This window comes from Hemicordylus capensis, chromosome 3 (genome assembly GCF_027244095.1).
Source record: "Hemicordylus capensis ecotype Gifberg chromosome 3, rHemCap1.1.pri, whole genome shotgun sequence".
NCBI lineage: Eukaryota > Metazoa > Chordata > Lepidosauria > Squamata > Cordylidae > Hemicordylus > Hemicordylus capensis.
The window spans coordinates 1,841,441-1,868,537 of record NC_069659.1 but is presented as its reverse complement, the minus strand read 5'-3'; the positions used below and the strand labels follow the sequence as shown (position 1 = coordinate 1,868,537).

At 47.2% G+C, this 27,097-nt stretch overlaps 3 protein-coding genes across 4 annotated transcripts; 2 read left to right on the top strand and 1 right to left on the bottom strand.

Annotated features, from left to right (window-relative positions):
- Positions 1-5,666: 5,666 nt before the first annotated feature.
- On the top strand, positions 5,667-10,340 carry LOC128351924 (olfactory receptor 52P1-like). Of its 2 annotated transcripts, none has more exons than XM_053311983.1 (3): positions 5,667-5,794; positions 7,740-7,876; positions 9,238-10,340. In XM_053311983.1, the coding sequence occupies exons 2-3, from the start codon at positions 7,831-7,833 to the stop codon at positions 10,185-10,187; spliced, it is 996 nt and encodes a 331-aa protein (XP_053167958.1). In that variant the 5' UTR covers positions 5,667-5,794; positions 7,740-7,830; the 3' UTR covers positions 10,188-10,340. The 2 variants fall into 2 exon arrangements, with proteins under 2 accessions (XP_053167958.1, XP_053167957.1); XM_053311982.1 differs by lacking the exon at positions 5,667-5,794 and adding an exon at positions 7,396-7,489.
- A 4,698-nt stretch (positions 10,341-15,038) lies between these two features.
- On the bottom strand, positions 15,039-16,004 carry LOC128349535 (olfactory receptor 52N4-like). The gene has a single exon (XM_053305970.1). It carries the CDS (start codon positions 16,002-16,004, stop codon positions 15,039-15,041), a length of 966 nt encoding a protein of 321 aa, XP_053161945.1.
- Positions 16,005-25,139: 9,135 nt separating this feature from the next.
- LOC128349534 (olfactory receptor 52K1-like) lies at positions 25,140-26,114 on the top strand. The gene has a single exon (XM_053305969.1). The coding sequence runs from the start codon at positions 25,140-25,142 to the stop codon at positions 26,112-26,114; it is 975 nt and encodes a 324-aa protein (XP_053161944.1).
- Positions 26,115-27,097: the final 983 nt, after the last annotated feature.

Genomic DNA, 27,097 nt, shown 5'->3' with positions numbered 1-27,097 from the left:
AGACAACTCATGCAACCAAGTTTGTGGACATTGGCGTAGGGCAGGGAGTTAGCTTCATCCCAGAGGGAAACCCGGCATACCTAACTGTGGAGAACGGAGGAGGGCTGCAGAGCTTCTTCATTAACCTCCCTGCCTTCAGCCTATCTCTGTGGGGGCCAGCACTTACAAAATCCTTGGCATCCTGCCACAATGTAGCTTATTACCAGCTCGTGGACCTTCTCTTAAGCAAAGAGCAACCTGATTTGGGTATCACAATCATGTATTATGATCCGGTGTGAGCTGGGTAAGCTGTGGGGATACCCATTGGGCACAAAGTTGTACTTAAAAGTCTAATTGCACTTATTTAAGGATATCAGAGTGTTATGGATGTTCATTTTGGGGCTATCTGGACAGGTCCCTGCACCCCTTTATGAGGTGCCCCGCACGGAGGGCCTATATTTCAAAGTCTGGGAGAGACGTGTGTATATACTGGCAAGAAAAAGATTGGGAAAGTGCAGCAAGGAACCTGGCCACAGGCCTAGCACCTTTCAAGGGTCATGCTACGAGATACCCACCCCCATCCCCCGGCACCCTAAAATTGACTTTCTGGATAAATCTTTTTGAGCCCTTCTGAGACTAAGACTTCAGAGTCCCCATTGCCTGCCTCTTGTCTGTTTTAGTCACATGTTTGATTGTATTCCTTCCTCCATTCCTCTAGGCCCAGGTCTGGTTAACTGAAGTCATCCCTGGTCATAGTGAACCATCGTTGCCAATGTTCCAACCCGAATCCAAACTCTCGTGCCCACCTACAATCACATGTCTCCATGCCTTAGGCCTTACGATAGAGTTCAACGTTGCCAGTTCTCCCCAACCTTCCTTAGATCTGATGGCTGAAGCTTCTTGGGTAGCACAAGTCCTGCCACACGCTCGGTCCCTCTGTTCAGGTCTAAGTTGCCATTAGCGAACCTATACACTGTTGGTTAACACTGTTGGTAGTTCACACAGCTGTTTCTGGTGGGGGGGGGTGGTGGAAGGCAGGACACAAACTACCTTCCCCCACATGATCCTCACCACGCTGAGATCGTTCCTGCTGAGCACCTACAGAACCGGCACATGAGCGATCCATGAGTGGCAAGGAGGCAGGGGGAAAAGAGGCTGAGGCCTCCCACACCCCCCAATGGACAGCAAGGGGAGGGTGGTGCATTGGGGGATTCCCCCACTCTTGCCACCTGACTCTGTGGGTGCTCAGGCTCAGGCAGCTCGCATGTTCACACGGCCGGGGAGTGGGGCAGAAGGCTGCGCTCATGCCTTTCTTCCTCACTATAAGCCCAGGTACAAAACCTAGGCTTTGTAGTTGCTCCTATCCAGGTAGGGCACTCCACAAGACCAGCCCAACCTGGATAGGTCTGTGGAAGCCCAGGTAGGGCTGGTTGTGTAAACCACCTGTGAATGTCGTATTTTGAATTATCCAAGTCCGTGCTTCAATTGTGTGGTTTATTCCACGGTGTTTTGGTTTCTGAGCTGCCCAGAGAACCATCATTAGGGACAGCCAATAAATATAGTAGTGGTGGGAGAAGCAGCTTTTGATGTTCTAAGTAAAAGGCAGAAATTTTAATGGTCGAAGCCTAGTTATAGAAAACACAAGTCCACTTCAATAAGGCGCTTTAAAACTTACCAGGCTTTAAAAATCTTTTTGATCCAGCAGGGCTGTTCTTATGTTCCCCAAGAACAAAGAGGCCAGGGAGAAATGGGAAATGTATCCCATGGTTGTATGTCCCCAGTAAACAGCTTGCTTACTTTGCCCTGTTAGGAGAGTCTATTGGAATTCCCTGCCGGACTGAAAATAATTTCAATCAGTAGTTGTTGAAAAAGGCTTGTTTAACTTAAGAAAAACAGGACTGAAACTTTGCCAGTTTTCAAATGTTGGAAGTGTGGACATTTTGAAGGCACATTTTTTCATATGTGGTAGATCTGTGGAAAGGCTAAAGCCTATTGGGATATGATATATAATGAATTAAAGAAAATATTTAAAATGACATTTCCTAAGAAGCCAGAATCCTTCCTGCTGGGAATAACACAAGGTGCAATCTCTACAACCAATTTAACATTTTTTATGTATGCCTCCACGGCGGCTAGAATTATATATGCACAGAAATGGAAGTCTAGTGAACTGCCTTCAAAAGAAGACTGGCTGATAAAAATTTTGGAATATGCGGAGATGGCAAAACTTACAGCACTATTGAGAGATCAAAACTTGGAATGTTTTAAAGAAGATTGGAAACCATTTTTGTTGTATCTAAAGAATTACTTTCCTACTATGGACTTGACAGCAGGGTTTGAAATTTAGTATAAATCGCAGGTTGGTTAGATTAATTATGTTTGTAAGGGTTTGAACTTATGTTTTGATTTATTATCATAGCAAGGGTAAATTTTATAGTTGTTGATTAACAAATAAATGTGAGCGGGAAGTCCTCCCTTTTTGTGTGTATTTTTAATGAATGATAATATTGTTATTCTTAAAATCAATAAAAATTGAATTTGCAAAAAAAAAGAAAGAAAAAGAAAAGAAAGTAACTTTGCCAGTTTTCAAAGACAGCTGACTTCCTCCAGACTAAGAATATGGGTGGACTGCCTATGAGACAAGAGGCCTGCGCAGGGAACTGAATGTGGTTACTATCAAACAGAATGCTGAAACAGGGCAGTTTGGGCTTCAGGCAAGATGGCAAAACTTTAAGAAATCAGCTTCAATCGCAGATGCCTTTAAGGACGGGTGGGCCCAAGGTGCTTTCAGAACACTGTGTAAGACGCTGCTGTCATAGGCCTGATGCCCAAACTAAATGTGTGCCTGTCTTGTAGAGGAAGAAATAGTGTGTGTGTGTGTGTGTGGGGGGGGGTCTTCTTTGCTATCCTGTCGGAGGCTTTCCATTTTTCCAGCTCAACAGCATAATTCCTGAACAGCATTTTTACAATATCAATTGTGGGTTCCAAACATGATCATAACGTATCTATGAGATCTTATTTCTAATAGTTCCTCTGGCACAAAAAACAAAACAGAGAAACATTAGTAAAACAGACCAAGAGGTTTTCTAGCATGCAGTAAAATGGTCTGTTGATAGCATGTTTTACTCCTGTCTAGAAAATCTCTTAAGCCACAACAGCAATCTCATTGTCCTTTGCAGAGTAGTTCTGCAGGAGAACACTTAATTTGCGGGTGGTTTGCTCTGGGCCCCCCCTTCATTTGATCAAAGTGGGGTGTGGGGGAACCATCAGGACACACACGTATAAAACATTTGCAGAACTAGGTGGGGCTTATAACAAAGTACAGTGGCATCTTCTCCACCCTCTGTACCTGGGATCCTTCCAGACAGCCATACATCTTGCACTGTATGGCATCCTGCACTGTTTCAAGGGCAAGTTAACCACCCTCCACACTGTCCTGTATGCTTGCATTGTCCTCCAGAGCACAAATTTAGGACATGCAGATACAGAGCAGAGTCCTTACACAGTTTTTGCAGCTCCACCTACTGGACAGCTCTTGTATTCTGCAAATAACTGATTACTACTTTTCTGGCAAATGGTAGTTTTTCACAGAATGCAAGAGCTGCCAGCAGGTGGCACTGCAAAGATTGTGCAAGGACCCTCTTCTCTGAACATGGTGTGAAGTTGTGCTGTGAAGGGTGATGTAAGCCTGCAGGAGTGTGTGGAGGGTGAATAAACTTGTGCCTGGAATTTATTGTCATGTGGAAGGACCCCTGATCTCTTTTGTGAAGTTCGGGATTCATACACTCTTTTTGTTTTGTTTTGTTTTGTTTTGTTTTGTTGTTCTTTAGAGACTTTGATTTTCAGTGTGGGTAAGTCACCTGCAGATGCATCCACAATACATTTCGAAGCAAAATTAACTTATTTCTTTTCCCAAGGTGGGGAGAGGAGTCACTTAACAGTTCCCCAATAGTTTGAAAAATTATCTGAGGCTACAGAGAACTCTTGATTCTTTCAAGGTGACCCAAACCTTCCCATTTTCCCAAGCTTGGGCTAAGTGCAATCCCCTCATCTACTAGTCCATGACTGAGTCCAAATCCAGTTTCCAGAGCTCTGTAGCTTTTCACTGGCTAGATTAGCCAAAAGGACAGAGCCAACCAAGTTCCCAGGGCAACTCTTCTTCATCTTCTCAGTACCAAAGTCCACAACCAACACAGTTCGGATATTATTCACTGTAGAGGAGTCTGGAAAAATCTCTCAGGTATCCTAGAAAAGGGCCTTCTTCGCCAGAATTTTGCTCCTCCTTCCTTGTAGGGAGAAGTTCTGGGCACATTAGGTGGAAGTTTCTATTCTCCCCTCTCCCAGGGCTCTGGTCTCTTTTAAGACCATTTTTTAATTTGGGGGTAAGTGAGGGGGGGATGCTTCCCTTCCGCTTCCTGAATGTTTGCAGTGGCCTTTGGCTAGAAGCAAATAAATCATTTTCAACTTCCCCAAGGTTTACATGGAATGTTCAAGGAGTGGGGTGTTTTTGTTGTTGTTGTTTCTTAACTCAATGTTTGTTATTAATAACATTATTTAGTTATTCATCAGTTTGAAGTGAAATCTAAAGTAAATTTGGAGGTTCCTTCTCAAGCAAAACACCTAATAGTTTGGGAGCATAGTGTAAGAAAAATGTTACAGTCTTTATAGTTTGTTTAAAAAACCCCACAGACTCTTCTCAAAAAATGTGAAACCGTTTCTGCAAGAACTTGATAATCCAAATTTTTCCCATTTTCCCCCCTGTAAAAAGGAGGGGAAATTGTGAAATTAACTTTCCAACCCCTTGCACAACAAAATTGGCCCAATGATTACTGAAACAATTAGGTTTTGTTATTTATTGTGTACCCTGCCTAGAGCTACACGTATTAGGTGGTATATAGATATGATAAAGTAAGTAAATAAAATTGATACAGTGGTAGCCATCTTGATGACATCATCACAGCCATGCACCACCTGTGAGATTGTGGCACCATGGAAATTCTTCAAAAATGTGGAGAGATTTTTGAATTAAACCAAACCAGCTATATAAACCATGACCCTTGTGGTTGAGGATGATGGGAGTTGTAGTCCAACAATATCTGGGGACCCCAGGTTGAGAACTCCCCTGGTGTTATACTCTCTGCACTCACTTGGCTGTGGAATTATATCCTCCTAGACTGTGAGAAATTGGCAATGGAAAGGAAAGGAATTTTGATGAGATGGGCCACATTCTGCAGTGTAGGGGGGGCTGAGAGCAACAAATCAGGACATTCCTGGTGTCTGAATCTCAGCCCTGGCATGAATTCATGAGGTGGTTTTTGGCGGCCTCAGCTGCAATGTCGGGGTAATGACAGTTACTGACCTTTCAGGGTTGTTTAAAGGGTTGCAACATGGTTGTCAATGGGAAGTGCTCTGAACACTCCCAAGCAGCGCCCCAGGGCTGATTCTGATCCTTAACAAGCTACAGCCCATGGCTGAGTCTGGAGGATTTGCTAGCAGTGGTTTTAGGGAGAACCCCCTCATCAGCACAATGCTCTGCCCCCTGCCCCCATGTTTGTGATAAAGCAGTGTGCTGCTCAGGCGCCAAGGAGGTCTTCAGGGGCCCTCCTGCCTGCTTCCAGTCTCCCTCTGGGGAGGATGAGCAGGAGCTGCTGCTGCTGCTGTGCATCCCCTGAGCCTATAAAGCCAGAGCAGACGGGCCTCCCACTTCCAGGCGTGCCCAGCCAGCAGCTCCTTGTCGAGGCCTTGCAAGACCCACAAAGGGCTTACGGCGCACCTGCGGCTGGCATGAACCTCCAGGAAGTGGGCGAGCCAACAGGTGTGTCCATGTGCCTCTCCTCACTGGTTATTGACCAGACGTTGCCTTGTGCGTGTCTCCAGGAGTCTGTAGACGTGCACATGCTTGCTTTGTGTGTGGATGAGGGCACTCGTGTTCATTTTCAAAAGCGAACTTGGATACAGGCCCACTCAAATGCAGAGTACAGGCAGGAAGCGTACTGCTGCGTGGCATGAGACGGGATGGGCAAATGGCTGTCTGTGTCTCGTGTGAACAGGGCGAGCGTCTGCCTCTCTTCTTCGTTGTGGATGGCCTTGCATGACACACCCGGCTCCCTGCATGCCAGACAAGCTAATGGGAAAATCTGAACCTGGTTTCTTTTTTCTGTCCCTGGTGCGGGGAAGTGTTTGGGCTGACGGGTTGGGGGAGGGTGGGTGGAAGGCTGAGAAACTGGGCAGCAGAAGCCGCAGGACCAGGAGGAGAAGCAAGCGGCAAGCCTCCGGCATTTCTGTGGGGCTTTGCAAATCCGAGAGAGAGAGAGAGAGACCCCCAGGCTTCTCCTCCCTAGAGCCCCTGGCCCTGACTCAAGAGGAAGATACACCTCAAGGCAGGCTTGCACTCACGCCAACCAGATTCCTGATTACACGCCCTACAAATGGTTTCATCGTCCCAGCAGCGGCTTCTCCTAATGGACCGGAGTGGGGGGTGGGGGGTGGGGGGCAAATGAGGCCCAGCGGCCTCTGGTTCCTGACAGCAGCTCAGGCAGATCCTCCTCACCCCCCTCCTGCCTTGCCCCAGTTGGGGAAGTGTCCCCAACGCTCCGCCCACCCCTGTAAACCTTCAAGGAGGAACATAAGACTAGGGGAAGCTGCCTCCTACCGAGTCAGACCCTGGGTCCCCCGAGCTCAGTATTGCCTGCACCGACTGGCAGTGGCTCTCCCATGTTTCAGGCTCAGGGGTCTCTCTCAGCCCGACCTGGAGATGCTGCTGCTGCCACCAGGGAGGGAACCGGGGGCTTCCGCAAGCCAAGCAGGGGCTCTTCCACTGAACTACAGACCCGGGAGGGAGAGTCCACTGCCTTCTGCCCCAAGTGTTTGTTTATTCCATTTATTAAGTGTTTATTTGTTTGTTTAAGTGTTTATTCCATTTAAGTGTTTCATTTGTTCATTTTAAGTGTTCCATTTGTTTAAGTGTTTATTCCATTAAGTGTTTATTTGTTTATTCCATTGTGTTTGTTTATTCCATTTATATGCCACCCTTCCTAGAGTGGCTGAGGGTGGCTTACACTAAAACCAAAAGCCTTTTAAAAGCAGATTGAAATTAACATTAAAACTAAGAGGCTGTTCTTGAGATCAGCCAAAACCGAGGCAAGGAAGCCAAGCCCGGTCTTGGCTGATTGGAAGAAGAACTGCCAGGATTGTGCCTGATCCTGGCAGCGCTTTGTCGGCAAACCCGCCAAAGAGGTCAGCCTCTTAAATGGGGACAAGGGAGTCAGGGCTCATTTAGCCCTATTTTTTTCAATTGTCTGCCAGCACCGGCTGCTGCAGGGCTCCCCGGGACCCAGGAAGGATACCCAGAATGCACCGCTCACTCACACAGTGCATCATGGGATTTCCAGGGGCCGGGACAATGTGTCCCGGCCCCTGGACCTCTGAACTGCCTGGGCAGTGGAGGATCATCTGGGTGTGCGATCCGCACACTCAGCTCCTTCCACGGTTCGTCTGTAGGGAAGGTCAGGTTAGTGAACCTTCCTCCCCGCCTGCCTGCCTGCCCTCCCGCCAAGCCTTTCTCACGGATCATGAGAAAGGGATCTATATGTCATTAAAAGCCTGGCTAAAAGGATGGGCCTTTAAGGTTCTTCTGAAGACAAGTTGTGCAAATGTTGAACTCCTCTCCTTCCTGAAGCCAGTTTGAGCTAATGTTCCATCTGCAACTGTAGCTGCATTCCACCCTCTCAGTGTCTTTGTGTTTCCCTCCCACCATACAGGTGAGCGTTATGGCATTGCTTCTTGTCCTGAACTTCACTTCTACTGCTTGGAAGAAGAAGAAAACAAAACAAGTGAAATAAAATAAACGAAATGTCTCTTCTGGGCACAAGGACAAAGGATCACTCCGAAATTTGGGGTAGGTATTAAAATAGGCCAAAGAAAGAGTCAAAGAGCTTCATTCTTCTCTGAGAGAGGTGTTGGCTCAGGGATTCCAGTTCCACTTAATCAGGGGTTCCCAACCACTGTACCCTCTAAGGCATGCACATGTGTGCACGCTCACAAGTTTTTTGATGTCCACTCAGTTAGTTTTAGATCCCACTCAGGTTGAATCAGGAAGGCCCCACTCCGAACGCACATGGTGCACACACACTGCCTTGATACTGCTGCCCAGAACAAAACTCATTTTGCACAGAGATGAGAAAAATTAGAGGCACCACTGTTCCCAACCTTGGGTCCTCAGATTTAGTCCCTCAGACTAAAACTCCCATCCTCCCCAACTACAGTGGCTGAAACCTCTGCCCTAAATCAAGGGAAAGGGGAGACAACATTGTTAGAAATGAGGATTCAGAATTGCTGAAGATAAATGGGGCCACGCTATGGAAGAAAGTCTAGCGTTAGGAGAGCAGCTGAGCCCCTCTGTGGTTAGTCTGGTGAGCATCACACAAGGCTTTCGCAGCCACCAGGCACAATTGCATGATAGTGCTGACCACCAGGGGCGCATTGATTTGGAACTTGAGGTCTGCAAAAAATAAGAAGGGAGAGTGTTAAAACTTTTGCCATTACCACTGAGATTTCACATAAAGCAAAACCTGAAGTGAAGGTGGAGCCAGGTTCCTTCTCAAGCTAGACCCCCAAGGACGTTTCGAAGGTTGAAAAACAGTAGAGATGAGGATAGCCCTTTTTTTCCAGAGGAGTTTTGCTCATCCCTAAGTTGTGAAGAGCATATCTAGTTGTTCCCTCTCTGGCAAGACATCTAAGGAGTTTGAGGGAAGCCAAAATTCATTTCAATAACTCTAAAGAATGATCTTGGGTTTATGACAGTGATGGTTCCCATACCGATGAAATTAGAGATGTCTCCTGACAATCAGGGAACTTCTGAGATACAAGCTAGAGGACAAGGAACACCACATTCCTAAAGTGGCTCAGTTTGGAAGCAGTTGTTGAGAAGACAAGGTTCAGACCTCCCGCCTCTGAGGCAAGATGCTTCTCAATACCAGTCGCAGGGGAGCAATGGCAGGAGAGAGGGCATGCTCAGACTTCTTGACTGTGGGCTCCCCAGCGGCATCTGGTGTGAAACAGGAGGCTGGACTAGATGGGCTTTTAGGTCCTGATCCAGCAGGGCTGTTCTTATGTTCTTAAGAATTCCCCAATTATAGTCAGCAAAGACACATTTGGATGGTTTGTTTTGGTGGCCAATACTGATATGGGGAAGAGGGATTAACAGATGCCTTTTCTGCTCTAGCTGATCTCTGCCTTCCCTCTCTATGCTTCATGCAGATGCTTCCAACATCAGCAACCACATTGCTTCCTCCTCCTTCTTTCTCCTGGGGCTGCCCGGACTGGAGAAGATACAGGTCTGGCTCTCCATCCCCTTCTGCTTCATCTATGCCACAGCACTCTTGGGCAACGCCACCCTCCTGTGGGTCATCTGGACAGAGCCCAGCCTGCACAAGCCCATGTACCTCTTCCTCTCCATGCTGGCCTTAACTGACATGGCCTTGCCCACTTGCATCCTTCCCAAGATGCTGGCCATCTTCTGGGTGGGTTCCCAAGGGATCACTTTTGCTGCCTGCCTGGTGCAGATGTTCATGATCCATGCCCTCTGTGCAGTAGAGTCTGGGACGCTGACGGCCATGGCCTACGACCGATACGTGGCCGTCTGCTTCCCACTCAGCTACAGCTCACTGCTGACTGCAAACACCGTGATCAAGCTGGGAGCTATTATTGCTGCCCGGGCCCTTGTCATAGTCCTCCCTTTCCCTTTCCTGGTGAAGAGGCTGCCATTTTGCCACTCTCACCTCATCTCCCACTCCTACTGTGAGCACATGGCAGTGGTCAAACTGGCCTGTGGGGACACCACACCCAACAACCTCTATGGGCTGATTCTATCCCTTGTCATAGTTGGTGCTGACCTGAGCTTCATCTTCATCTCCTACGGGCTGATCCTCCATGCTGTATTTCGGCTACCCTCTCTGGAGGCACGGCACAAGGCCCTGGGCACCTGCGGGGCCCATGTGGGGGTCATTGTCATTCTTTACACACCTGGCCTGTTCTCCTTCCTCACCCACCGCTTTGGACACAGTGTGCCCCACCACGTCCACATCTTCCTGGCCAACATCTATTTGATGGTCCCAGCTATGCTCAACCCCATTGTCTATGGGGCCAAGACCAAGCAGATCCGTGGCAGGGTGCTGAGGGCCCTGCGTCTTGGAAAGAGCTTCTCCTAGGCCCCTACGTGGGAAATGCAGGCACGTGGCCCTCATGAACGTCCCCCTCTACTTTCATCTTTGCCTGACGTTCTTCTGAGTGTTATGAGGGGCATTGCTGGTGGCCACAAGGCCAATCTTTGTGGCGCCGTCTCAACCCCCCCCCCCAAAGAGAGGCTCAACAAGCTGGGGTGCCTTTATTCTTTCTTTCATTTTAATAAATAAATGTTACGACAATTATGAATACACAAATTCTGATCTTAACTGTAAAATTTTCTCATGGTTTATTGGTAAGTTGCTTTGCATGTTAATGAAGAGTGGGGTATAAATATATTCCATAACAGCAACAACAAGAGGAACCAACAGTAAATTATGGGATGACAAACTCCTGAGGAGTCTACTCCTCTCTCTCCGGGCTGGGAGTGACTTTGCTCTCCTTCCCTCACAGGCGGACTTCCCTCATTCACGCTCAAGTCACAGCCCCTCCCCTCTCCAGACGCCATCCAGTTTCAAGGCCTCCAGATGTTGCTGTCAGTCACAAGAAGCCCACCCCGCCCCTTGCCAAAGTGTCCCGCCCTCTTGCCTCTCTGGAATTCCAGGAGGGGGGGCTGTGGGCATCTGAGGGGAGCATCCCATTGGAACTAGCCGTGTGTGTGTGTGTGTGTGTGTGTGTGCGCGTGCGCACGGGGTGTGGAGGAGGAGAAGCCAGCCTGACTCTGTGAGGGAAGAAGAGAAAAGTCGATCCGAATGGTGAGGTAGGGGAGACAGTAGAGAATAAAGGTAGAGGCAGAGACATTTCTCAGTCACGTATACTCTCGGGATTTCCAGCTCGTCATTACTAGTGTGTTGTGGGGATGAGAGTTAAGACAGAAGCATCTGTTGGCCGTTCAGCTGTTCTTCACCCATTCTTGGAGAGCCATCAGCCCTCTCCAGACATTGAGGTCATTCACTCAACTACCTCTGCCTGGAATACAGCTGCCCTGCCCTGGTTGAACTGCCCATGAGAAACGTTGGGATCGGTCCCGATCCCAGTGCTCCTCGGCCAGGTAGCCAGGGCTTTTTGCTTGGGCTAAACGTGAGGTAAGAGGGTGCATGCATTGTAAGCTCTCCTCTCTCACTGCCCGGTTGTGTGGGTTGCCAGCAGCCATTTCAGCAATAGAGGAGTGACCCGGAAGGAGTGACCCGGCCACTAGCATTTCCCTAATGTGCCGTGCTGTTTGCACAATGCATTGTGGGATTCCTGGAGGCCAGGCTTTCTTTCTTCAACCTTCAGATTGCCACGCCACTCACTGCAGTGGTGATCATGTGGGCCACTGAGCGGTGTGGTGGAGAGGGAAAGGAGGTCGTGTGGGGGAAGGTAGGTGTGACTCTGCCCTCCCCACACCCTCTTTCCTCCTGCCCTCCACAGCCCCACATGCAGAGGTTGTGAGAACGACCTCATTATGTTGTATGAGTGTACAGAATGTACACACATCATGTAGAGATGTACACTCGTACATGGTTTTTGCGTGAATGAGAGCGATCTTGGGGTCGTGGTGGACAGCTCAATGAAAGTGTCAACTGAGTGCGCAGCCCTTGTGAAAAAGGCTAATTCCACGCTAGGAGTCATTAGGAAGGGGATTGAAAATAAAAATGCTTATGTTCTAATGCCCCTGTACAAATCGATGGTGCGGCCACATCTGGAGTACTGTGTACAGCTTTGGTCACCGTATCTTAAGAAGGACATTGTAGAACTGGAAAAGGTGCAGAAGAGGGCAACCAAAATGATCAGGGGCCTGGAGCACCTTCCTTATGAGGCAAGGCTACAACACCTGGGGCTATTTTCCTTGGAAAAGAGGTGACTAAGCGGGGGGAGACATGATCAAAGTGTATAAAATTATGCATGGAGTGGAGAGGGTAGACGGAGAGAAATTTTTCTCCCTCTCTCACCACACTAGAACCAGGAGTCGCCCCATGAAACTGAAAGCTGGGAAATTTAGGACCGACAAGGAGAAGTATTTTTTCACACAGCGCATAATTAATCTATGGAATTCCTTACCATGGGATGTGGTGATGGCCACCAGCTTGGATGGCTTTAAAAGGGGTTTAGACAGAATCATGGAGGACAGGTCTATCAATGGCAACTAGTCTGGTGGCTGTTCGCCATCTCCAGCCTCAGAGGCAAGGTGCCTCTCAATACTAGTTGCAGAGGAGCAACAGCAGCAGGAGAGGGGGCATGCACAGACCTCTTGCCTGTGGGCTTCTCAGAGGCATCTGGTGGTCCATTGTGGGAAACAGGATGCTGGACTAGACAGGCCTTGGACCTGATCCAGCAGGGCTGTTCTTATGTTCTTAGGTTTGAACATGCGTTCATTTTAGAAGTGAACCTGGATACAGATTGAAAGTTGACTGCTGTACCTGTGATTAACATACCATATGAATAAGTGTACCTGTGTACACTCATTGTACGAGTGTTGAACACAACGTGTGAGTAGGGCTGCTATCTCTGCTCCATCCATGAGTCTGAGGTAACTGTAGTCCAATCTGTAGATGGCTTTTTAATATCCTGTTCACACCTCCTATGCGGGAGAATGAAACATAGGAAATGCTTGATAAGTTCATTCTTTGAAAGGAGTGTATCTGACCCACCCATCTGGTGTTCTCATTCTGACCAGAAGGCATTCCTAGTTTGTCTTTCTCTGGGTGGCCTCAGGATCTCTGTCATTCCAGATCCTCTTGGAATGTTAGCATATTCCTGGGAACTCCTGAGACCTTGGTTTTGGGCGGTATACAAATACATTAAATAAATAAATAATAAACGCTTGTCCTGGGTCTTGCCTGTTTCTCTCTCTCCTTTTACTTAGGTTGTTCTTCTTATCAGCACTGTTCGCTTGCAGATTTCTGTGACTTGGGGCATGGATGATCTCCTCCCTCTTTAGAAAGCTAGAAGCTGATTGGGCCTGTCTTTGAGGACTGTGGGAGAAGCAACCTGTTTTAGATTGTGAGCTCTTTGGGGACAATCATTTTATTTATTTTTATCTATGTAAACCACTTTGGGGATTCTTGTTGAAAAGCAGTATATAAATATTCATTGTCTTAATCATAGACACACTCCTCTATTTACACACACACACACACACACACACACACACACACACACACACCCTTTCAAGATGGCATTTTCAAGTCAGCTTACAATCTTTCCAATCACTGAATCTGCATAAAGGCCCAGAATCAACTTTTTAACTGACTCAAGCAGGTATTTGGTTGGAATCCATGTGGGACCTGAGACAAAACTCTGCCGTTTCTCCCCAGCTTTCTAAGCAGAGTGTTTCTGTTCAGGGCTCTGGCCGGCCAGGAGCAGGAGCCTTATAGTGAGGTTTTAGGGCCAGTTGCTTTGCCCTTGCTAAACAGAAGAGACTCGCCACCTCTTTGCTCACTTAACACAGGTCTGCTTGAAAACCTCCCCTGAAGGAGAGCCTATCGCCCCCTAAGTAATTGGATTCATTGTCAAACTGCTCCTACTGATCTGATTTGACCAGAGACAATTCCCTGTCCTCTATTTGCCTTTTTGTAAAACAAAACAAAACAACAACAACGCAGACACTCTGGCTCAAGTGCCCTCCTTCAGTCCTGGAAGTTCAAGATCCTGGAAGCTCACAGGATAATTGGTGGGGATTTCTATTTTCCCCCTTTTAATTTAAATATATGCTGCTGTACACTTGCAGTCCCCCAAGCCGACACTTTATTCCTGTGAGGCTCCAAATTGCTTCTAAACTAATAGGCACTCAGCTGCCTGAACTTGCTATTTGAAGGCACAAATGGCACCTGAAACCAAATGTTGTGATGTGTCTCAAACTCCTGAGAAGAGTGTTAGTGTTCAAGGCCTGGGTCATCTGGAAGAGGAGCCCTCTAGTAAGGCTGTGCAGGGAGTCTGTGGAGGGGAGGGTGTATGTGTATGTAAGGAAGGCGGAGAGGCACTATTTCTCTCTCCCATTTCCTTGCGGCCTTCCCTTGCTGAGCTTATTCACACATTGAAACTATTCCCACAATCAGGCAAAATCGGGCTAGGAGAGCTTAGCCCGATTTCGCCTGACTGTGAGAACCACCGGGCTCGGAGATGAACCCGGTGGCCTCCAAGAGGTTAACCTGCTAAAGTAACCCTCCCCTAAGCCCAGGTTAGCGGAGCGAGCGCTCTGCTAACCCAGGCTCTATGACCGTGAGTTGCTGTGGCATGGCTCCGCACCGCGGCAACTCATGAGTAGACCCCAGACCAGGAGACTGAAAAGCAGCCTCCCAGCTCGGGGGTCTCTCCAGCATGCCCTGTGTGCTAAGCCCACTCTTACTGTTATTGTAAACTGCCCAGAGATGAAAGTTTGGGGCGGTATACAAATTTGCATAAATAAAAAAATAAAAATAAAAAAATAAGCCCGTTCTCCCTGCTAACCCACTCGTGAGAAGAGCCTCATCATGTTCAACACATGTACAGCAATACACTTCCTATCTGTACCCTGCATTTGTTGGGGCCTGTATCCTCCATAAGGTATCAGGTTCACTGATAAGTGAACATATAGGTACAATAATTGACACTAAAACATGAACATGCATATATACCATAACTTGTACACACCCACATTTAAACAGGGCTAAGGAGGTGGAAAGCACTTGGTTGCTGAAAGTTGTCAAAGGAGGTTGGGTGTCCAGGCTTGTCAAACACAATATTGGCTCTTCACTGTTATCCCCTCCAAATGTGAGTTTTCTTCATTCCACTGGACCAAGAAAGCCAAAATGTAGGCCTTGAGCGGGGGTGTGTGTGTAAATCATATGTGGGAATAAGTTGAACACCTTTATGTGTTCATAGCCTGAACTGTGTTGAATTTTGATGAGTCGTCTTCAGTGGCTATGGGTTACTATAACCTTTCCCCCATGGAACAGCCTCAGGACACTTTCATGGATCTCTTTGGTCTTCACTCCATAGACAATGGGGTTCATCATGGGAGGCAGAAGTAGATACAGGTTGGCCATGATGATGTGAACATGAGGAGCAACATTGTGTCTTCCAAAGCGGTGTGCAAAGAAGGTGAAAAAAGCAGGTTTGTAAGAGACGGTGATTGCACAAATGTGAGCAGTACATGTGCCAAACGCCTTGCTCCTTGCTTCCTTGGAAGACAGGCCCACTACTGCCTTCAAGATCATGAAGTAAGACACCGTGATGCAGAAGACGTCAAAGCCTCCTATCAAGAGGGCCACAGCCAAGCCATAGATAGCATCCAAATGGATGCTGCTGCAAGACAACTTCACAACTGACATGTGGTCACAGAAGGTGTGAGCAATTATGTTTGTGCCACAGTATCGCAATTTCCTGACCAAGAAAGGGAAAGGAAGAATAAGGACAGCTCCCCTTAGGAACGTAACCATAGCCACTTTGACAATGATTGGGTTAGTCAAGATGGTGGCATACCTCAGTGGGTAACAGATGGCAAGGAATCGGTCCAGGGCCATCAGCATGAGCACCCCAGATTCCATCCCAGTGAATGTGTGCACAAAATACATCTGGACCAGGCAGGATTTGAAGCCAATTTCCTTGACATCTAGCCAGAAGATGCAGAAGGCTTTGGGCATCGTTGATGTGCCCATGACTATGTCGGTCATGGAGAGCATGGAGAGGAAATAGTACATGGGTCTGTGAAGGGCCTCCTCGGTCCAGATGATGTAGAGGAGCCCACAGTTCCCCACCATGCCAATGAGATACATGGAGAAAAATGGGAAGGAGATCCAGATGTGAGCATGTTCCAGTCCTGGGATCCCGTTCAGGATGAACTGCTGGAGGGTGTTGCCTGTATCGTTGGGAGTTGTCATGTTGGGCAGACAAGAAGCATATTCCAGACTGAGACCTGCACAGTCAAAGATGATCAAACACAGGAAGGAACCAATTAAAACTATGACAGCCATAATAACTTTTTCGGCAAATAAAATCTTTGAGAGATTTAAAAATAAATCTGTCATGTTCAAAAATGTGTGAAATATTTTGACATTCTTGGAAAATCTCTACTTAATCATGTTATTTTTGAATTTATTTTTTGTTCTTTTTGTCCTTTCTTTCTTTTCTTTCTTTTTGTTCTCAGTCTTTAGGATCTATGAACTTGGCCATGCAGGCTGTGCTGTGTGGAGCCTCTCAGTGCTCTACACCCAATGAGCAGCTGGTACAAGCAATTCTGTGTTTCTGCAATAGAGAAATGGAGAAAGGATAGCCAGCTCTCCCCATGATCTTCTCAGGGCACTCGGCTTGTCCCTTTTTGACACCTTCCTGAAACACATCCAAGACAGAGACGCTACCAGCAATTAGCTGGGACGGGGACACACAGACACGGGGGTGGGTGGGTTGGGACACACACCTGTATCGCTGCTCATTCCCTTGCTGACCTGATTCGCTGTGCCTGTGAGGCCTCTGAGGGGATTGCAATGTCCAGTTCAGAAGTGGACGGCTCCACTGTTCTCACTGTCCCGGCCTCCAGCATGTCTGGAACTGGAGATTCAGTGCTTTCCATTTATAAGCTTGGGGAAGGGGCAGTCAAGAGGATGGCAAAGAATAAAAACAAAACAAAAATGAGACCAGAGTCTCCCCTGCAGGTCCTCTTGGTCTGCATCAGCGGGAGCTGGGGAAAGGCACGAGGGTCCCTGGAGGAGAGCCTGGCATGGTGGCTTCTTTTAGGCTCTGTTGGATTCTCCCTCAAAACCACTGTTAGGAAACACACACACCCCGGTGAACGCCATGCTGCTGGGCTGCTGCAGGGTGCTGTCTTTGTTGGTTATTGTTGTGATGATGATGATGATGATGATGATGATGCCATTTTTCAACACTCTCAGAGCAGTTTACATAGGAATAAGAGATGAAAAATGTGTCCTGTAAATGATGAATGAACATCAGAATCCCCAAGGAGAGCAACAGCTGGGCTCAGGGCCATGCAGAAACGTGGCCTTTCTACACGTGCTTGGCCTCCTCCTGTGTGGGCTGGTTGGGCTTGGTCTCCTTGCTCACAAGGACAGCAGCTGCCAAAAACCATCCAGCCCCTCCCACTGGACTGCAGTCCCAGTCTGAATTGGGACCTCACGCATGTGCCTGCTGTTGGCAAGCAGAAAGCCAGGCCAGGCTAGGCCAGGTCTTCCCAGTTCCTTTGGCCCCTTCGTGGGATGGTTGTGGGGAAGCAAAGAAAGGCCATTCCTGACTCCCTGGTTTGTGCCACTTTCCCTCCATCACATCATGCAGGCCCCGCTGAGGCAGAAATACTTCGAGTTTGGAAGCAGTCCAAATGAGAGTGCCTGAGAGGAAACCCATGGAACACAGTAAGCAATACTTCTGAGCAAACATGCATATTATGAACCTCTCGGCTGCATCAGGCTAGCTGTTGTCAAGGCCAGTATCCTGTTTATTCCCACAAGCTTTCTCCACCAGTTGCCCCAACAGGAAGCTGACGAGATCAGGATTGTCTACCCAGACTGGCAGTGGCTTCTCCAGGGTTCCAGGCAGGAGTCTTCCTGAGCCCTTCCTGGGACATTTTACACACAGCAAGCTTTACTGCGAGTTTACGGGGAGGCTTTACTGCGAACTCGAAGTTGTCCCCCAAAAACCAACACAAAAGGTGGATTTTTTTTAATCCCAGATATAAATTGGGCTACACTCTAAGGCGCAGTTAAAAACCCAAATTGTGTGTAAACTGCTCCCCAATAACTCACAGGTGGATTGGATTGCCTGGATTGCCTGAGGGAGCCATTTAGGTGGTAGCCCCCACCCCACCCCTGGAATTCCCTGTCACCTGCTCTTTGAGTAGCACCTTCCCTGGAAGTTATCCAGACATGGCTGCTTGCTGCAGGGTATCTGAACGGCGAATCTGCTTTGCAGCAGATTTGCAGGTGTTTAATTTGAGGGATTAAATGGACAATTCATGTAGGGTCGGCTCCTTTCCTCAATCCCTGCTGATCTTTTGCCCATGTGCATTCCCACAGCTCACTCTGGGCTTTTTCTGCAACCGATGACATCCCAGAGGAGGAGGCGAAAGACATTATTATTATTACTTGTTTACACAGTCAGACAGGTGTTATTGACTGGTTTGTTTTATCCAGACATCAAGTGCTTCCCAAGGACCTGGGATGGCTGAATTTTATCGTCAGTACTGTTGGTTATGATAGATATCATCGCAAAATATAGGCTGTTCCCAGTAAAGCTGCTTTTTGTAATTGGCTGATGGTGATTTCTGTGGCCCCGATGGTGCTGAGGTGCTCTTCAAGGTCTTTTGGAACTGCACCCAGGGCGCCAATGACCACTGGGATTATTTGGGTCTTTTTCTGCCACAGCCTTTCAATTTCAATTTGTAGATCTTTGTATTCTGTGATTTTTTCTATTTCTTTTTCTTCTATTCTGCTATCCCCTGGTATTGCTATGTCGATTATTTTCACTTGTTTTTCTTTCTTCTCGACTACAGTGATATCTGGTGTATTGTGTGGCAGATGTTTGTCTGTTTGTAGTCGGAAGTCCCATAATATTTTTACATCTTCATTTTCTTCAACTTTTTCAATTTTATGGTCCCACCAATTTTTGGCTACAGGTAGCTTGTATTTTTTGCAGATGTTCCAGTGTATTATCCCTGCTACCTTGTCATGCCTTTGTTTGTGTGTGCGATCTTTTTACAACAGCTGATTAGGTGGTCCACCGTTTCATCTGCTTCTTTACAAAGGCGGCACTTGCTGTTTGTTGTGGATTTTTTGACTTTTGCTCTTATTGCATTTGTTCTTAGTGCCTGCTCTTGTGCAGCCAGTATTAAACCCTCTGTTTCTTTCTTCAAGTTGCCATTCTTAAGCCATTGCCAGCACTTGGTGATGTCTGATTTTCCACTTATATTGTGCAAATATTGACCATGCAGGGGCTTATTTCTCCAATTTTCTTCTCGGTTCTTGACTTGTTCTTTCTTGTAGGCCTGCTTTGTTTCATTGGTGTTGAATAGTTTCTCGTCATTGACCATTTGAAGTGCATCTTCTTCACTGTCCTTGATATATTCTTCAAGGCCTCTTTTCTCCTCCTCTACTGTTTGATGGACTTGCAGCATTCCTCTTCCACCTGAGCTGCGAGGGAGTTATCGTCTATCGACATCACTGTAGGGGTGCAGAGCATGACTGATGGTCATGATTTTCCTGGTCTTGCGATCTAGTGTCTCTAGCTCTGCCTGGGTCCAGTCTATTATTCCTGCAGTGTATCTGATAACAGGTATAGCCCAGGTGTTTATGGCTTGTATGGTGTTCCTGCCATTGAGTTTGGACTTTAGGATTTTTCTAAGTCTCCTGATGTATTCACTTCCAATTTTTCTTTTAACTTCAGCGTGTGCGATGTTATCAGCCTGGAGAATGCCCAAGTATTTGTAAGGTTCTTTCTCTTCCAGGTTCTTGATCTTGCTTCCATTGGGCAGTTCTATTCCTTCTGTTTTTGTTATTTTCCCTCTTTTCATTATTAATGCAGCACACTTGTCTAGTCCAAACTCCATTGCTATATCGCTACTGAATATACGGACAGTGTTTAGCAGTGATTCGATTTCTGACTGGGACTTTCCATACAACTTCAGATCCTCCATGTACAGCAGATGGTTGATTTAACTTGATGTTTTAGATGTTTGGTATCCGAGGCTTGTTTTGTGTAGTATTTGTGAAAGTGGGGTCATGGCGATTACAAACAGAGGGGATAGTGAGTCCTCTTGGAAAATGCCTCTTCTAATGCTAACCTGTCCAAGTGTCTCGCCATTGATTGTTAACTGTGTACTTCACATGCTCATTGCTTTTTTTATAAATATCTGAATGTTTTTGCTGACACCAGTTGTTTCTAAACATTTTAGTATCCATGTGTGAGGCAATGAATCGAAGGCTTTCTTGTAGTCAATCCATGCAACACTTAGATTGGTTTTTCTTCTCTTGCAGTTTTCTAAAATCATTTTGTCAATCAGCAGCTGGTCTTTTGTGCCTCTGGTGTTCTGGCAATTTCCTTTCTGTTCAACTGGAAGCTGTTTGTTAGTTAATAAGTGTTGCATCACTTCATCTACTATTATTCCAGTTAATAATTTGAACATGGTTGGCAGGCAGGTTATCAGTCTACAATGACTTGGAACTGCACCTTTGGCTGGGTCTTTCATGATGAGATGAGTTTTCCCAGTTGTTAGCCATTGTTCAATATCACTGCCTTTCATAATGTGATTGAACTGTTTTGATAGTTGTTTATGAAGGCTTGTTAGGTGTTTAAGCCAAAAGCCATGCAGTTCATCGTCGCCTGGCGCAGTCCTATTTTTAATTTTCTTTGCTCTTTCACTTATTAATTCTGATGTTATTATTAGATCTTGCATTTGTTGGTTACATTTTTCGACCTCTTTCAGCCAGCCTGCTTTTTTATTATAATCTATTGGAATGTCCCATAATTTTCCCCAGAATTGCACTGTTTCTTCTTTATTTGGTGTTTCTACGTTTCATGCAGTTTCTCCTTCTGTGCTTTGGTACAAACGTCTCTGATTCGACTGGAATTGGAGATTCTGCCTGTGTTGTGTATTTCTGGCTTCATACCTGCTAATCTTCTTTGACACTGCTGTTATTTGCTGCTTTATTATTTCCAGGACTTCTCTAATTCTCCTTGAATCTAGGTGGTATTTTTGGATCAGATACTGTTTGGTGTTTTCATTCTTAAGCTTCTTGTCTTTCATATCTTTCAATTTACTAGCATCTGACCTGAGCCTGGAAATTTTATTTTCTAATCTAATCTTCCATTTAGGTGATGTACTGCTTTCTTTTTTGACAGGTCCACTGATCTAATATCTGAGCTCTTGTGTTGTTATTCTATACATTAGTTGGTTTTTTCTTGCAAATTATTGGTTGTTATTTCTGCAAGTGCAGCATTGACATCTTTTAATGCCTGAACAAGTTGTTTTTTGGCAACTGTTTTTAGAGCTGGAAGTCGAACCCTGGTGGTTGTTTGGTTCATGTGCTCAGTTATTTTTTGCTTTAGTTCTTGTTGCTTTTCTGTTAAACAGCATTCGGGTTTTTGAGGTGAAGGCAAAGGGGAGATTGCCTGGTTTTGATTTTGAAACAGTTCAGCAACAGTGGCATCCTCTATTTCCAACACCTCCTCCACCTGCTCCTGAGCAACTGCTTCAGTTGGTGGTAATTCTTCTTTCATATCTTGAACCTGTATTGCTCTTTGCAGTTCTTCCAGCTCAACTCCTGTGAATACTTTATTTCTTATTATGAATCTTCTCTGGTCTGCTAGTCTTTGTTCTGTTATTTCTGTATCTGGATGCTTCTCTTTCCAAATTTGGTACATTCTTTTTAAATAACCTCTTCTCGTTGTACTAGATTTGTAATAGCAAATCATTATTTCCTTGTTGGCATTTTTCGTATATTTTTTCCGGTTAAGCGACATTTCTTCCAGTAACCTTGCAGTCTCCAGCCCCGGTTGCTCAACTGAAGATCCTGAGTCCTGTTGCCCACTTGCCACCGGACTCCAGCACCTGGCGCGGTCCTTGTTGACCCGGGCGACAACTGATCCGGTATAGATTTATTAAAGTTACGTCTCACCATATTGTTGATGGGAGAGACACTCTTTGTCTGGCTCCTCTGGTGAGACCTGTCCAGTATGGTTGGACCTCTGGCATAGCTCTCACCTTCCTCAGAGCACGCAAGCCCCACAAGCAGGCCAAGGTAGTGCCTCACTGGGGGTTGTTGTTGTTGTTATTATTATTAGTTTGACAGTTAGTTACTGAAGACCAGCGAGACAAGTTGCCAAGCAGCTGGATCAAACAATAGAACACTTAACGCGCTCTTGCTGAATCTGACCCAAATCTTTCCTGATTTTTATAATGAACTTGCCTTTGTGACTGCCTTCATCACCTCATGTCCCCACCCCACCCCAGGCCATTTAAGAGGCCATGGAAGTTTAGAGTAAAAATCACTGCTTTCTTTCTGTGTTGGAGAAAAATGCAGCCTCATGGAATCAGCTCAGGCACAAAGGGCTCAGGTTACATCAGATCTGTAGTTTCCATTGTTGAGGCATCCTCCAATAACATTTGCATATATAAAGCCTATGTTCCTATGGTGACCAGTGCAGAGTTCTGAAAAAAGTTGAATTACAGGCAATGGCCCCTCCACACATGGCGGAAGAAGCAGTGGGGCATTACAGAAAGCTTGGTTCCCCCCCCCCACAAAAGCTGCTGCAAATAGAGGACTTTTTTTTAACCCCGGACATATTTAGGGCCAACCTTAATTGGGGCCAATGCACGGCAGTAATTTGGGGGAAAGCCAAATCGGGTGTCTACTGTTCCCCGATAGCTCACAGGGACTTCGGGGTAAATCCAGCTGATATGTGGACTCACACCTTCCTTTCTGGAGGGGCTGCGAGCTAAAAGCCCTGTGTGTAAAAGTCCCTGGCAACTTCTAAAAAGACCTGGAAGACATGTTCATTTCAGCAGGCCTTCCTCAATACCCCAGCAAAAATTTGCTGGTCATTATGGGCTTTCACCCTTTCTGTTTTCTACCTCCCCCTCTGCATTTCCTCCTCTGGCAGTGCTTTAGAAAATGCTGGTGCCGGGCAGCTATATGCCTGCCCCATGGCATTTAAGAGAACGCCTTCATCGGCTTGAGCCACACCACATGTTAAGATCATCGGGAGAGGTTCGTCTGCTGTCGCCACCAACTCATCGGATAGCTACTCGGGAACGGGCTTCCTCCATTGCTGCCCCTGGACTTTGGAATGTGCTCCCTGTTGAAATAAGAGCCTCCCCATCTCTGGCAACTTTAAAAAAGGCGCTGAAGACACACTTATTCACCCAGGCTTTTAATTAGTTTTAATATTTTAAATATTGGGTTTCAAATGTTTTCAATGTTTTAAATGATTTTAATTGTAAACCGCCCAGAGATGCAAGTTTTGGGTGGAATAGAAATATTTTAAATGAATGAATGAATGACATGCTCATTTCAGCAGGCCTTGCTCAATACCTTGCGCAAAACCTTGCTGGTCATTATGGGCTTCCCCCCTTCCTGTTTTCCACTCTAGTGTTTGCCATTTGAGAGAACAATGAAACCACATTGTTAGTTCCTGGTAGAGACAACATTTGAACCCAGGGCTTCCTGGTTGTATTCCTGGCTATGAGACCAGCCCCTTCCTGGTCTGTGACTCACAGACGATAGCAAAGCAGTGGTGGATTCAGATACCAGCCAGAGCTTTAATTGGTTTTGTGCTATGAGAAAATTGCATCACATCTCTCTCATGTAAATATGGCTGAATAGGCTCTGAAGGCGATGAATTGGGTTGGGAGCAAGAGGGGAGCTATAAATACTAGGCTCACAGGAGAGCAGGTGGGGACTCTCAAGAAAGCGAGAGAGAGTGAGAGAGAGAGAGGGCAGAAGGTGAGAAGACACCGCCTCCTCCTGGATTCTGGTGAGTTCTGTGAAGGTGTAAGGGACCTGCCTCATCCTAACATGCACCTAGAGTCCTTCCAGCGGACTCTGCCTCCAGCCTCAGAGGGAAGATGCCTCTCAATACCAGTAGCAGTTGGGGAGCAACATCCGGAGAGAGGGCGTGCCCTCCTCACCTCTGCCTGTGGGCTTCGCAGAGGCATCTGGTGGGCCACTGTGGGGAAGAGGATGCTGGACTGGATGGGCCTTCTTGGGCCTCATCCAGCATCAAGGCTGTCCTTATGTAGCCAGTGACTGTCACTGGCTCTGGAAGAGGTCTGCTTGGGCAGGAGTCTACCTGGCTCTGAACTGGAGGCAGCAGGGGCTGAGCCTTGCTGGGCAGGCTTCCCAAGGGCGGCTGGGAAATCTGTCCTGCTCCTGTGCAGAAGGAAGTCCCGCAAATGGAAGTGAGCTGCCAGCCATGCCTATTTCACTTGCTAGTAGCCTCCGCTTGGGGAGAAAATGCTCTGGCCACTTGGCACTGAGGGTGGATGAAAAGGGAGGCACGGAGGACCCAAGCCCTTCAAAATCCAGTGCTCTGTGTACAACAGTCGTGGCTGGTGGGGGGCACCACAAGGGGCAGCTCAGGTTGCTCCTCTCTCTCTCTCTCTCTCTCACTCTCTCTCACTGCTCGCAGGCTGGCCATTCACCAGGTAGAGCTGTGCTGATGAATGGCCAGTTCAGCCAAAAAAACATCCCTGCACAGCAGTCGGCCAGAATGGGTCAACATTGCCAGGGTAGTCTACGGTGACCCTTCCCATTCCCTTTGTTCCTCTGATTGACAGGAATTGGGACTGATTGTGGCACATATTTGTATAGCCCTGAGGCACAGTCCGCCACACAGATCCCCTGTGCTCATGTCATGCATCTGGGATCTGTGGGGTAAGAACCAATATTGGTATTGGTAGGTTCCGGCATTATGTCCTTGGATTTCTGGGGGAACTTCATTACCCTTCAGTTCTGCCTAATGGCAGAGTTGCATAGACAGATTCATGGCGGGCAGATTCGCTCTGGTTGATTGTTCTGGTCACTGAATGTGCCCGTGAACACTAGATGCAAGTGACAAATCCCATGTGGTGGTGGCCACCGAGGGCTGGGCTAGCAGGCCTTGGTGTGGTCCAGCAAGGTGGCTCCTAATGCTCGGATAGCTTTTCCCCAACAGAATTTGTGCTTCTGATGCTGTGAGGAAAGCTGGAACCCTCCAGTTGTTCATGGCCACCTCATAGCAAGCACATATGAGCCCCTGGTGGCGCAGTGGTAAAACTGCCGCCCTGTCACCAGAAGGTTACAAGTTCGTTCCTGACCAGGGGCTCAAGGTTGACTCAGCCTTCCATCCTTCCGAGGTCGGTAAAATGAGTACCCAGAATGCTGGGGGCAATATGCTAAATCATTGTAAACCACTTAAAGAGCTTCCAGCTATAGAGCGGTAGATAAATGTAAGTGCTATTGCTATTGCTAATGGTGCGATTCCGTGTATGCTGCCTTTGAAAGGGAAGCCTGTTTGATGTGGCTCCTGGCATGGAAGCTTTCCAGGAATATGGCGCATCTGGGGTTGCCAACCACACCCGCTCCCACAGCTCAGCGTTCTTCCTCTCTGGGATCCCTGGACTAGAAGCCTCCCACCTCTGGATCTCCATCCCCTTCTGCTCTGTGTTCACCATCTCTCTTCTGGGCAACAGCACCCTCCTGTATGTCATCAAGACAGACGTGACCCTCCATAAGCCCATGTTCTCCTTCCTCTCCATGCTGGCCTCCATCGACCTGGTCTTGTCCCTCACTACCATGCCCAAAACGCTCAGCATCTTCTGGTTCAGGGCCAGTGAGATCAGCCTGATGGCTTGCCTCACCCAGATGTTTTTCCTCCACACCTTTGCCATCATGGAGTCTGCTGTGCTCTTGGCCATGGCCTTTGACCGCTATGTAGCCATCTGCCACCCTCTGAGGTACAACGCCATCCTAACCAGTTCATTGGTGGCCAAGATGGGGCTGGTGGCTTTGGGGCGTGCTGTTCTCCTGATGCTCCCGTTGCCTTTCCTGCTCCGGAGGTTGCCCTATTGCCATTCCCATGTCATCTCCCACTGCTACTGTGAGCACATGGCGGTGGTGAGGCTGGCCTGTGCCAACACACAGTTCAACAACATCTATGGGATCATTGTTGCGATGGTGGTTGTGGTGCTAGACTTGAGCTTTATTAGCCTTTCGTATGCCAAGATTCTAAGGAGTGTCCTCAGCCTGGCTACAACGGAGGAGCAGCTCAGAGCCTTGGGCACCTGCATCTCTCACCTGAGCACCATATTAATTTTCTACACCCCAGTGGTTCTCTCATCCATAATTCACAGGTTTGGTCACCGGGTGGCTCCCTACATACACATCCTGTTGGCCAACTTCTACCTCCTCTTCCCACCCATGATGAACCCCATCATCTATGGGGTGAAAACCAAGCAGATTAGAGAGAGAGCCTTCCGCCTTTTCCACCGGTGGAAGGACTTCTGAAGGACCAACCTGTGTGGTGTTGTGAGCAGGCTGCAACAACCTCCCTGCAAGGGAAAGAGGGCGCACACAGCCCCTCCCAACTTAGCCAACAGAGACTACTCCTGGTTCGGTTCTGAGTTCACGGAGCAATCGGGAGTGAGGAGGGGAAGAGACATCACACACAACCATAGTTTCATAAATTTTATTAAGGCAAATGTTTACATCAAACAATTAAGCATGCAATCAAATCTATCAATTGGTTTTCTTCTTCATCGTAGTGTAGCGTTTTCAGTAGCAGTTAAAGCATTTTCTTTCACTAGCAATGAATAGCAGTTAAAGCATTTTCTCTCACTAGCAATGAACTCTGTGAGTGTGTTATCTCGCAGCTGTTCTTTAGCTAAGACAAAACATTTACAGTTTTGATTTTATGTATTTATTTTATTTATTTATTCGATTTCTATACCGCCCTTCCAAAAATGGCTCAGGGCGGTTTACACAGAGAAATAATAAATAAATAAGATGGATCCCTGTCCCCAAAGGGCTCACAATCTAAAAATAATAATTAAAAAAAATAAGACAGACACCAGCAACAGTCACTGGAGATACTGTGCTGGGGGTGGATAGGGCCAGTTACTCTCCCCCTGATAAATAAAGAGACTCACTACCACCTCTCTTTAAGCCAAGAGAGGGAGAAAAGAGAACAAAAACCCAGGCATGAGAAAAAGGAGGGGGGAAATGTGTGAAGAGGAAAGAGCAAAGAAGGGAGGAGGTGCCCATTTTGGCCTCGGGGACCCACAGTCCACAGTGAATGAGATGAGAACAGAGAAAGGGGAGGAGGGACGGGGAGAGTGGGCTGAAGTGAGTAAGCAGACTCACTGAAAGCTGACAGGCACCGGCTAAGGAAGAGACAGAGACTTTTCTGGGAAGCAGAAGTGGGAGAGAAAGAGATCCATAGGATAGGGGTTGGGGGTTGGGCAGGGATGTTGGGCTGAAGGCAATGTCTG

Bases quoted from the DNA above. Each gene is read 5' to 3' on its own strand.
- LOC128349535 (XM_053305970.1), bottom strand. From the start codon at position 16,004: ATGACAACTCCCAACGATACAGGCAACACCCTCCAGCAGTTCATCCTG.
- LOC128351924 (XM_053311983.1), top strand. From the start codon at position 7,831: ATGTCTCTTCTGGGCACAAGGACAAAGGATCACTCCGAAATTTGGG. The intron at 7,877-9,237 runs GTAGGTATTAAA...TGCTTCATGCAG, and splicing joins GGATCACTCCGAAATTTGGG to ATGCTTCCAACATCAGCAAC.
- LOC128349534 (XM_053305969.1), top strand. From the start codon at position 25,140: ATGGAAGCTTTCCAGGAATATGGCGCATCTGGGGTTGCCAACCACACC.